The sequence below is a fragment of the Macaca mulatta genome, chromosome 12 (assembly GCF_049350105.2).
Source record: "Macaca mulatta isolate MMU2019108-1 chromosome 12, T2T-MMU8v2.0, whole genome shotgun sequence".
NCBI lineage: Eukaryota > Metazoa > Chordata > Mammalia > Primates > Cercopithecidae > Macaca > Macaca mulatta.
In genome coordinates this window covers 136,458,001-136,470,183 of record NC_133417.1, presented here as the reverse complement: position 1 = coordinate 136,470,183, position 12,183 = coordinate 136,458,001, and the positions used below count along the sequence as shown (strand labels likewise).

General features: G+C 48.6%; 1 protein-coding gene across 17 annotated transcripts in view; it reads right to left on the bottom strand.

Annotated features, from left to right (window-relative positions):
* Window positions 1–11,790, bottom strand: part of ARMC9 (armadillo repeat containing 9) — a 203,956-nt gene extending 192,166 nt beyond the window's left edge. For 11 of the 17 annotated variants that reach the window (XM_077957876.1, XM_077957877.1, XM_077957875.1 and 8 more), the window contains exons 1-3: window positions 11,723–11,790; window positions 4,008–4,099; window positions 1,571–1,696 (exon numbers count right to left, since the gene is read on the bottom strand). In XM_077957876.1, the coding sequence (XP_077814002.1) occupies window positions 1,571–1,696; window positions 4,008–4,058 (177 nt within the window). In that variant the 5' untranslated portion in view covers window positions 4,059–4,099; window positions 11,723–11,790. Of the gene's footprint in view, window positions 1–1,570; window positions 1,697–4,007; window positions 4,100–11,537 lie in introns of all 17 variants that reach the window. The other 6 variants (XM_077957879.1, XM_028831208.2, XM_077957883.1 and 3 more) reach the window with 2 other exon arrangements.
* Between the last annotated feature and the right edge of the window lie 393 nt (window positions 11,791–12,183).

Below are 12,183 nucleotides of genomic sequence, written 5' to 3'. Positions count from 1 at the left end.
AATAGACCAGGCATGATGGCTCACATCTGTAATCCCAGCACTTTGGATGGCTGAGGCAGGTGGCTCACCGGAGGTCAGGGGTTTGAGACCAGCCTGGCCAACATGGCAAAACCCTATCTCCACTAAAAATACTAAAACTAGCCGGGCATGATGGCGTATGCCTGTAATCCCAGCTACTTGGGAGGCTGAGGCAGGAGAATCGCTTGAACTCAGGAGGCGGAGGTTGTAGTAAGCCGAGATCCTGCCACTGCACTCCAGCCTGGGCAACAGAACGCAACTCCGTCTCAAATAAATAAATAAATAAATAATAAAATCATCCAAAGGTGAAACATGCTGTCTCAGGAAATGGTCAATGGAAATATTCTAGGTGAACTGATTACTTATCTGGCATATTACAAATGAGATCGAGACATCAAATAATGGTTAAAATAATGACTTTTTTTTTTTTGGAGATAGGGTCTTACTCTGTCACTACAGCTGGAGTGCAGCAGTATGATCATGGCTCAACGCAGCCTTGATTTCCTGGGCTCAAGTGATCCTCCTACCTCAGGCAACTAAGCAGCTACAACTACAGGTGCATGCCACCACGCTTGGCCAATTTTTTATTTTTTATAGAAACGAGGTTCTGGCTAGGCGTGGTGGCTCATATCTGTAATCCCAGCATTTTTGGGAGGCCAAGGCGGGAGGATCACTTGAGGTCAGGAGTTCGAGACCAGCCTGGCCAACGTAGTGAAACCCCATTTCTACTAAAAATACAAAAATGAGCCAGACACAGTGGCATCTGCCTGTAATCCCAGCTACTAGGGAGGGTGAGGCAGGAGTATTGCTTGAATCCCGGCGGCAGAGGATGTGATGAGCCGAGATCGTACCACTGTACTCCAGCCTGGGCTACAGAGTGAGAGATTCCGTCTCAAATAAAAAGAAAAAGAAACGACGTACTACTGTGTTGCACAGGCTGGTCTTGAACTCCTGGGCTTATGCGATCCTCCTGCCTCGGTCTCCCAAAGCGCTGGGATTACAGGAGTCAGCCACCATGCCCAGCCAAGGATTTTTAAGTTCCCTTCTAACCCTGAGAGTTGAGGTCTGTATAATCTCCCCTGCAGCCCACTGGTATTCACAGAGTTGCTCAGACTTCCTTTCATAGACCCACCTCGTCAGTCTCACTCTTGCTCCCTGTTCCCTCCAACCTCCCCAAGCTAGAATGCAAATGCTGTACTGGCAGGGGCTGGATTTCGTTTGTTAACTGTTGGATCCCCAGCGCCTAGAATTAATAACCTGAAACTCCTCAGGAGGAAGGCTACAATTGTCTCAGTTCCTAAACATTGCATGTTTCTTCTTTTCCTTCTTCCCAAGAAATGTTTGTGAAAGATCTTATATGGCTACACATTTCCTAGGGAGGGTACAGAGATTTAAAATGACATTATTAGTTCATCTATAAACACTTGTGCAATCTAAAGTAACTCTGAGCAGGTGCTCAGAAACTATTCCAGCACTATCCAATGGCAGCATTTTCCACAAGCTGGGAGCATCTTGAATTATCTACAGGGATGAAAAATAAGCAAAATGTTACCTGAATTGTCAATGATTTGGAGTCTCTGAAAGATCCACCTACTGTTTTACACAATGGTTTTCCTTTTATTTTGCATTCTTTTGAAAATGTTTTCAAGGTGTCTTCAAATTCAGCAAAATCTAAATACTATAAAAAATAAATAATTCAATTAAACAGCAAAACAAACAAATAATCTAATTTAAAAACAGCCAAAGGATCTGAATAGGTATTTATCCAAAGAAGACATTAAAAGGACCAGCAGATACCTGAAAAGGTGCTTAACATCACTAACAATCAGAGAAATGCAAATCAAAACCACACAGACATAATTCCCTCACACTCGTCAGAATGGCTATTACAAAAAAGATAAAAGATAAAAAGTGTTGGCAATGATGTGGAGAAAAGGAAACACTTGCGTACTATTGGTGAGATTGTAAATTGGTACAGCTATTATAGAAAACAGTATGGAGGTTCCTCAAAAAAATAAAAATAGAACTACCGGCCGGGAGCAGTGGCCCACGCCTATAATCCCAGCACTTTGGGAGGCTGAGGTGGGCAGATCACAAGGTCAGGAGTTCGAGATCAGCCTGACCAACATGGTGAAACCCCATCTCTACTATAAATACAAAAATTAGCCGGGAGCAGTGGCGGGTGCCTGTAGTCCCAGCTACTCAGGAGGCTGAGGCAGGAGAACTACCTGAACCCGGGAGGCAGAGCTTGCAGTGAGCTGAGATCACACCACTGCACTCCAGCCTGGTGACAGAGTAAGACTCCATCTCAAAACACACAAACAAACAAAAACAGAACTACCAGATGATCCAGCAATTCCATTTCTGGGTATAGACAGAAAGGAAATAAAATCAGTATTTCAAAGAGACATCTGTATCTGCATGCTCATTGCAGCATTATTCATAATAGCCAAGATATGGAAATGATCTAGGTGTCTATCAATAGATGAATGGATAAAGAAAAAGTGGTGTCAGGTGCGGTGGCTCACGCCTGTAATCCCAGCACTTTGGGAGGCCGAGGTGGGCAGATCACAAGGTCAGAAGTTCGAGACCAGCCTGACCAATATGGTGAAACCCCGTCTCTAATAAAAACACAAAAATTAGCTGGATGTGGTGGCGGGGGCCTGTAATCCCAGCTGCTTGGGAGGCTGAGGCAGGAGAATCACTTGAACCCAGGAGGCAGAGGTTGCAGTGGGCCGAGATCACGCCACTGTACTCCAGCCTGGGCAACAGAGCGAGACTCTGTCTCAAAAAAAAAAAAAGAAAAGAAAAGAAAAAGTGCTATAGGCCAGGTGGCATGGCTCATGCCTGTAATCCCAAAACTTTGGGAGGCCGAGGTAGGATTGCTTGAGCCCAGGACTTTGAGACCAGCCTGGGCAACAAAGCGAGACCCCATCTCAGATAAATAAATTTTTAAAAGAAAATGTGTTATACAGGTAGGGTGCAGTGGCTCATGTCTGCAATCCCAGAACTTTGGGAGGCTGAGGCAGGAGGATTGCTTGAAGCCAAGAGTTCAAGACCAGCTTGGACAACAGAATGAGATCCTATCTCTACAAAAATTAAAATAAAACCTAGCTGAGCATGGTCATGCACGCCTGTAGTCTCAGCTACCTGGGAGGCTGAGGCAGGCAGACTGCTTGAGCCCAGGAGTTCAAGGCTACAGTGAACCATGATCACACCACTGCACTCCAGCATAGGTGACAGAACAAGACCTTGTCTCTAAAAAAGAATTGTAACGTAAATTTAAAAATATATATATATTCACCATCACACCACCAAATTCCAACTCTGCATTTGCATGGTGGGTGCCTCATTCTTGCTCCAGACCCATGGCTCTCGCAACCTACAGATGGTTACTCACCCAGTTAAGCAGCAGCAAGCACCAACCATTTCTTTAGCACCAGAAAGTTTAAGGCCTGGGCCCTACTTGTCAAAGCTTTTAGTGTAGGAAACCTAGGCCATTACCAGACAATGAGTTAAAAAAATTATGATGCATCTACTCAATGAAACACTCTATGGCATTCAAATGTCTAGGGCAGATCATAGGCAGATGTTCATGCTATATTATTGTTGGCAGATAAAAAGCAAGCTACAGAACAATGTATCATCCCATTCTGCAAAACAAACTACAGGCATATGAACATATTTTTACTATTCATAGAAAGAAGTCTGGGAGGGAAATTTCTTTTTTATATTTCTGTAGTGCTTGAATCTTTTACCATGGACATGTATTGTTTTTATAATTTTCTTTCAAGGGACTTTTTAAGTGACTTTAAGATCTGTTTAGTTATAAAAACAAAATGTAAATGCATGGAATGTTATATAATACAAAAATAGCTCCAACATAACAATAGAAGAAACACTACAAGGCACTAAACAGTTGGTTGCATTTTAAAACACAAGTTTTCTAGATGTTTCTCTGTGACCTCTGTTTTGTGTAATATACCTACCTCTCTCACTAGTCCAAGTAATTCAGATTCATGAGCCAGAATGTCCCCCATATTGAACTGTTACTGGTAATTAATTCTCACAGCAAAAATCTCTAGAAGGCAAAAATATAAGAGCTTTCATTTCAACCACCTGTGAAACCACAAAAAGGTGGTTGTGGTGAGCAGAATAATGGCCCCAAAGACATCCATGCCCCAATCCCCAGAACCTGTGAATACGTGAGGTTACACGGCAAGGGGGAATTAAGGCGCAGATGGAATTAAGGTTGCTCATCAGCTGACCTTTAAATTGGGGGATGATCCTGGATTACCCAGGTGGGCCCAAGGCAGTCACAGCAGAGGGAGGGGGGCAGACGGAGGCAAGAGCGTCAGTGTCAGGATGATGAGATGTGAGAAAGACAACAGCCACTGCAGGCTTTAAAGGGGTGAAAGGGGCATAAACCAAGGAGGGTAGGTAGCCTCTAGAAGCTGCATAAGGCAAGGAACAGATCCTCCCAGAGCATCCAGAAATGATCAGTCCCCGCAAACACCTTGGCTTTAGCTCAGTGAGAGCCATTTCAGACTTCTGACCTCCAGAACTAGAAGATAATAAATCTTTTTTGCTTTACACCACTCAGTTTATGGTCATTTGTTCAGCAGCACTAGGAAATACAATGGCTAAAGTCAAAAGAAACTCTTCCTACTCTTTCTACCAGCCCTCCCTCGAGGTGTACCCAAAGCAGTCATTCCCCACGGCCCACACCCCAGGCTCAGCCCAAAGCAGTTGCCTGTAACCCCAGAGGAATTAAAAAGTCTGGACTCTAATGCTCACCATGCCATTCACTGGCACCCGATCTGGGGCAAATCACTGAAATGCAGAGCCTTTTTTCATCTATAAAATTCAGAATGTTTCAGAACTCTTCCAATTTTTTTTTTTTTTTTGAGATAGGATCTCACTCCGTTGCCCAGGCTGGAGTGCAATGGTTTGATCATAGCTCATTGCAAGCTAAAACTCTCGGGCTAAAGTGATCCTCCCTCCTCAGCCTCCCCAGTGGCTAGGACTATAGGTGCAAGCCACCATACCCAGGTAATATTTTTTTTTTTTTGTAGGAGAGACAGGGTCTTACTAAGCTGCCAAACTCCTGGGTAATGCAATCCTCCAGCCTTGGCCTCCTAAAGTGCTGGGATTACAGGCATGAGCCACCACAGCCAGTCAGATCTCTTCTGAGTCTGTAACCTTACATTTTTCTGGCAGTGCCTCCCCATCTCCTCTCTCTCCACTCCAATCCAATTTCTACACTTTTAACAATGAGCATTCTCCTCCTGCTTGGGACCCTCCTGTGGTTCTACCACCCTCCAGATGAAGGCGAGACTCCTTGGGCCCAACTCCCAAAGCCCTAGACAACGTGGCCTCTGACACGCTCCCATTTGTTCTGTAAACCTGAGCCACAATGGCCACTGTGTGCTTCCTGTGTACACCCACTGAACACCCAAAGCCCACGCCTGCCCTCGTGAACTCTGGCTCACTGCCCTTCCTTAAGATACTCACGTCTCATTCAGGTCTCTGCTTAACTGTCACCTCCTCAGTCTTGCCCTGACCACCCTTTCTAAGAGGTCGGCCCATCACTTCTCAGCCCTTTCTGCTGCTTGATTCTTCTCAACAGCACCTGACAGGTGTTCCCCTGGCATCCCCAGTGCCTAGACCAGTGCCTGGCACACAGTACGGACTCAAACACACGGACAGAGTGGAAATTAATTCCCGACATGAAGAAAACGGTGCAAGGAAAGGGACAGAACCTGAAGGAGACGGGTACGGGGTTATTTTAGATAGAGTGGTTGACGGCCTCACTGGGAATGTGACATTTTAGCAAAGATTGAGCGCTTGGATCTGGGGAAGAGGGCTTTGCTAGGTCACAGGCCTCAGGCCGCAGACCTCTGCAGTCTTGGGGTATTGGGATGTAGCTAGAGGTAAGGCAGAGAGCAGCAGGCAATGGGGGGCCGGGGCCAGGTCAGGTGGGCCTTGCAGAGCTGGTAAGTGGCTTGGACATTAGGCTGAGAGTAACAGGAGGCTCAGAGAGAATATGGAGGAGGGGACTGACACCACCTGTTTTGTTTGTTTGTTTGTTTTTTCCTGAGACAGAGTTTCCCTCTGTTGCCCAGGCTAGAGTGCAGTGACATGATCATAGCTCACTGCATCCTCAAACTCCTGGGCTCAAGCAATCTTCCCACGTCAGCCTCCCAGGTAGCTGCGCCTACAGAGTGTGCTGCCATGCCCCAGTAATTTGTTTTCTGGTTTTTTTGTTTGTTTGGTTTTTGGTGAGTTTTTGTTTTTGTTTTTGAGACAGAGACTCACTGTTGTCACCTGGGCTGGAGTGCAATGGCACAATCTCGGCTCACTGCAACCTCCGCCTCCCGGGTTCTAGCAATTCTCCTGCCTCAGCCTCCCGAGTAGCTGAGATTACAGGCGCCCACCACCATGCCTGGTTAATTTTTGTATTTTTAGTAGAGATGTGGTTTCACCATGTTGGCCAGGCTAGTCTCGAACTCCTGACCTCATGTGATCTACCTGCCTCAGCCTCCCAAAGTGCTGGGATTACAGGCATGAGCCACCGTGCCCAGCCTTGGTTTTTTCAGAGACAGGGTTTCACCATTGCCCAGGCTGGTCTTGAACTCCTGGGCTCAATTCTCCCTCCTCTGCCTCCCAAAAGTGCTGGGATTACAGGGGTGAGCCACCACGCCCGGCTGCTGATGTCCATTTTTTAATATGCATGTTGCCTGTTCTGCAGAGAAGACTGGAGGGGAGTGGGAAGAGGGAGATGAGTACCGCTCAGCCCATGCCAGCCATGAGCGTCATTCGGATAAGCAAAAGGGGCCATGAGTGTTGTGAGTCCAGATGGAAAAGGCAGAAGAGGCACAGTCTGCAGACGGGCTGGTTGTGGGACATGAGAGGAAGAAGGGAAGGAAGAACCCTGGGATCTGAGCAGCTGGCCGAATAGTATGTCATTTCATGAGTCAACGAAAACATGGGGAAGGACTGCTTTGAGGTCAAACCAAGAGCTGTTTTGGCTGTAAGTCTGAGCTGCCGGTTAGACATTCCAGTGGAGGTTCCGAAATGGTCAGGGGGTATTATGAGAACTAAAGAAAGAGGAGAGAGGAGAGAAACACGAAGGGTCACTCGACAGTCAACAGGTTTATTTCAAACCTGGGAGGGACTTCCAACCGAGTTAGGTCAGAGCCACACTCTCTTACAGACTAAGAGTTTTTAAGGATTCAGGGTGGGAGAGTTTATCAGAGGCTTGGACTGCTTCTGTCTCTTTGGTGTGCTTATCTGGGAGGGAGAGTTGTATGTCTGTTCCCATACATCTTTCTGCAGCTGGAGGCGTACCCCGCCAAGTCTGCTTTTAGCTTCCCTTAGTAGACCTGAAGGGAACAGAATGTCCTTATTAGGGCCCACTGTTATACTGAGGCCCATTGTAAGAGGGTGAAGTTTGGCAGGTACCCAAGAAACAAACCTGTTGACTGTCGAGTCACCCTTCATGTTTCTCTCCTCTTTCTTTAATTCTTACAGATACATGAGCCTGGAGTTTAAGGGAGAAGCAGGAACGGCATTCAGAGGGATAGCAGAGAATATGGGTGCTGAGCAAAGACACAGATTTAGTGATTAGAAATGAAATAGGCTGGGTGCAGTGGCTCACACCTGTAATCCTAGCACTTTGGGATACCAAGACAGGCAGATCACCTGCGCTCATGAGCTCGAGACCAGCCTGGGCAATGTGGCGAAACCTCATCTCTACAGAAATACAAACATTAGCCAGGCGCGGTGGTGCATGCCTGTAATCCCAGCTACTGGGGTGGCTGAGGCAGGAGGATCACTTGAACCAGGGAGGTCGAGGCTGTAGTGAGCTGGGATGGTGCCACGGCACTCCAGCCTAGATGACAAAGTAAGACCCTGTCTCAAAAAAACAAAAAAAGGAAGCGAAACAAGAAATAAGGTGTGGTGGCTCACACCTGTAATCCCAGCACTTTGGGAGGCCAAGGCAGGTGGATCGCCTGAGGTTGGGAGTTTGAGACCACCCTGGGCAGCATGGTGAAACCCCATCTCTACTAAAAATACAAAAATTAGCCGGGCATGGTGGCAGGCGCTTGTAATCCCAGCTACTCTAGAAGCTGAGGCAGGAGAATCACTTGAACCCGGGAAGCTGAGGTTGCAGTGAGCCGAGATCACGCCATTGCACTGCAGCCTGGGCAACAGAGCGAGACTCCATCCCAAAAAAAAAGGAAAGAAAGAAACAAGGTCATCAGCTGCAAGTAAGAAGCAAGGTGACAGTTTGAAAAGAAGCGAGGGTGGGAGCCAAAGTAACTACGCAACATGGCAGGGTTGCTGGTAGTAGAGTCCATTTAAGATCTCTGGACTGGAATCTAAAATAGAATCAGTCTGCACAGTTTTGCAGCTCTTCTCCAGGCACTTTCAGCTATCTGAGTTTGGTTAACCAATACGAGAGGTTCTTCTAGAAGAGAGAGGAAAGGGGAAACAGTACAACCATGATGGGACACTGGAACTAATCAGGTTACGAATGGGGGAGGGGAACACACATAAGGCAGCTGCAGGGCAGAGGAAGCGGTGGGGTCCGAGACCTGCGGAAGGAGCCACATTCCAGTGAGCAGGAAAGATGGAAAGCAGTGGGCAGACAGTGGGACAGATGCCTGAAGGCAAGACTTTGAAGGTGACTAGTACTAAAAAGCTCTCAACCAAGGGAGTGGGTGGATGAGGAGGATGGAGGAAAGAGATGCCTGCAAGTAAGGAGGATGAAGAACTGGAGGGGCCAGGATGTGGAAACCCCCAAAAGTGAAGTAAAAGAGATGAAGGGACAGGCAGCCAGCCGGGTGCTAGAGGCTCCGGGGGAACTGGAGAGACCTGCCCTGGGAAGTGGCTGCCTCGGGGAGGGCTGGCAAAGGGTACAGTGTCTGCCATGTGCTTCAAAGGAGTGGGGTTTGTGAAGGAGTGGGCAGTGATCTGGAAGCAGCAATGAGGAGCAGGCAGGACACCTCCCCATGCACCACACCAGCCCTGCCAGATGCAAAAGGGGACAGAAGAAGGCAGTTGCTGTTGGAGGACACCCACCTCTCCAGCCTTTCTCTGGACTTACGCCTCAAATCCATCCACCTTCCCCCTACCTTCTCCTGCTCCTTGCTCCCTTCCACCAATCCCAGTTTGGACCCTGCCAACAGCAAACTCCTGGCCATTTCCCCACGCAACAATCTCTTCCAGGATCCTAAGCCTGTGGTTGATGTATGTTCTGAACCCCAGGTAAACATGACTCATGATTCCAAGCAAAGTCAGACTTAACCCCCTTCAAGAAGTCTTCCATGAACAACCCCTCCCTTCTTTCCCTACCAAGAATTTTTTTATATTTTTATTTTATTTTATTTTATTTTTTTGAGACAGAGTTTAGCTCTGTTGCCCAGGCTGGAGTGCAGTGGCAGGATCTCAGCTCACCGCAACCTCCGCCTCCCAGGTTCAAGTGATTCTCCCACCTCAGCCTCCCAAGTAGCTGGGGTTACAGGCATGCGCCATGACGCCCAGCTAATTTTTTGTTGTTGTTGTTGAGACGGAGTTTTACTTTTGTCGCCCAGGCTGGAGTACAAAGGCGCAATCTCGGCTCACTGCAACCTCTGCCTTCCAGGTTCAAGTGAGTCTCCTGCCTCAGCCTCCTGAGCATATGGGATTACAGGCGCCCGCCACCAACGCCCAGCTAATTTTTGTATTTTTAGTAGAGACAGGGTTTCACCACATTGGCCAGGCTGGTCTCGAACTCCTGACCTCAGGTGATCCACCCGCCTCAGCCTCCCAAAGTGCTGGGATTACAGGTGTGAGTCAGCACACCTGGCCTAATTTTTGTATTACTTTAGTAGTGATGGGGTTTCACCATGTTGGCGAGGCTGGTCTTGAACTCCTGACCTCAGGTGATTCGCCCTCCCAAAGTGTTGGGATTATGGGCATGAGCCACTGTGCCTGGCACTTCTTATAACCTGTTCACAAAGACAGGGAGCTGTATTTAAATTTCGTATCCCCAGAACCTAACAGAGTGCCTCGTAAGCAAGAAAGGTACTCAAGGCATATGATGAATAAATGAAGCCTGAGCTGAGGGGATGGCATTTTAAAGGCCCTGGAACAGGAAAAGTGAGTTTGTGAGAATTTGAGCTCCTTCCAACCTCAAGGCCTTTGCACATATTACTCTCTCCGCCTAGAACACTTTTCCCTCTTTTCACCTGGTTAACCACTGTGCCTAATAAACATCACCTCCTTAGAGTAGTCCTCCGTAAGCCATTTAAATAGCATCTGCTGTGATCAACTGTCATTGAACGTGAGTGCTGCTGGGTATCCTACTACTCTGACATTCTTAGAAATTACAGAATTGGCTGGGCGTAGTGGCTCACACCTGTAATCCCAACACTTTGGGAGGCCGAGGCAGGCGGATCACCTGAGGTCAGGAGTTCAAGACCAGCCTGATCAGCATGGTAAAACCCCATCTCTACTAAAAACACAAAAATTAGCCAGGCGTGGTGGCGTGTGCACCTGTAATCCCAGCTACTAGGGAGGCAGAGGCAAGAGAATCGCTTGAACCCAGGAGGTGGAGGTTGCAGTGAGCCGAGATTGCGCCACTCCACTCCAACCTGAGTGACAGAGAAAGACTCCATCTCAAAAAAAAAGAAAAAGAAATTACAGAATTTTCTCTAAACTTTCATATCATAATAGGTATCATTTATTGAGGGTATATTGTATGCCAGGCAATGTGCAAAATGCTTTACATTTAATCTTCATAGTAAACCTGAGAGGTGAATGTAGTTTGTATTTTCCCATTCCAGATGAGCCAATTTGAGGCTCAGGAAGTCTGACACACTCCCAACAGCCACAGTAAGTGACTAAGTGGCTGATAGGAACCACTACACAGTATTTCCCCAAAGTCTGGACCACCTAAATAAGAATCAGTTGGCACCCTTGTGCAAATGAAAATCCCTGCCTCCACCCTGGTCTTACTGAACACCATGGCAGGCACCATGCCCAGAAATCTGCCTTTTAAACAAGCTCCCTGGGTGACTTTTATACACTCTCAAGTTTGAGAACCACTGCTCTCCTCCATGCAGAAACTAAGAAAAACTTTTCCAGTCACACTTGGGGACTGCAGTGGCAGCTTTTGAATTCCTACATAATAAAGATTTAGGGCCTACAAACGGGTGGGATTACGGGATTTGTATGGAAGCCGAATCTGCATAGCACGCATCCTGTTTTTCCTTAGATTAGGTGAAATCTGGACTTCACCTGGGTGCCTGAGAAACGGGGCTAGCAGATGGAGATTATGAGGGAGATCTAAACCCCGGGTAACCCGCTGGCACCGCCACCACCAGCTGGACGGGTTGGGGGTCCCCCTCCAAGTTTGGCCCGCTGCAGCAAAGATCAGGGACTACTGCTGCAGCAAAGATCAGAGAGTACTTGCGGGAAGCAGCTGCGCCCGTCCTTGCTTGGGATGTCCAGGAGGCCGCCTCGGCCCTCACCGGAGAAAGATCCCTGGACCGCAGGCGAGAAGTGGTAGCATCCGGCGGCGGCGGAGCGGGCGCGTCGCGGTTTTTCTCGGAACAAGAGGTCCGCAGAGCCTCGGCCCTCCAACCCCACCGCTGCTCCTCCCAGCACCAGGACGGCGGGCTGAGGGTGATCTGGCTGCATCCGGGGACGCGCTTACCTGCTGCTCGGCCGCGGACACTCGCGCTCACCCAGCCTGGCCGCCACCTCGGCAGCCGTCACCCGGGCAACCGCTGCCGCCACCCCGGCCTCACGTGGGGCGGCGCAGCCAATCGCGCGGAGCGCTGCCGGCGCAGAGCAGCCTGGGAGGGAAGGTGGGCGACCCCGAAACGTCCTGGCGGCGGAAGTGAGGGTCCACGGCGCAGCAGTGTCCGCCGTTCACGCGCGGGGTGTGAGCGTCTCGTGCGGTCCCCTCCACCACTCCACTTTTGTTCGTTCGTTCATTCATTCGTTCATTTCCCCTTCGTTACGCCAGTCACTGTGCCGGCTCTGGGGATGAGCCGGAGCAGGCTCAACCCCTTGCCTCAAGGAGCTCGTGGTCGCGTAGAGAACACAAACCAGGACCGTGTGGTGTCCGTGGGAAGAGTCAGGCGTGGTTATTCCCATCTTACCGGAGGGACC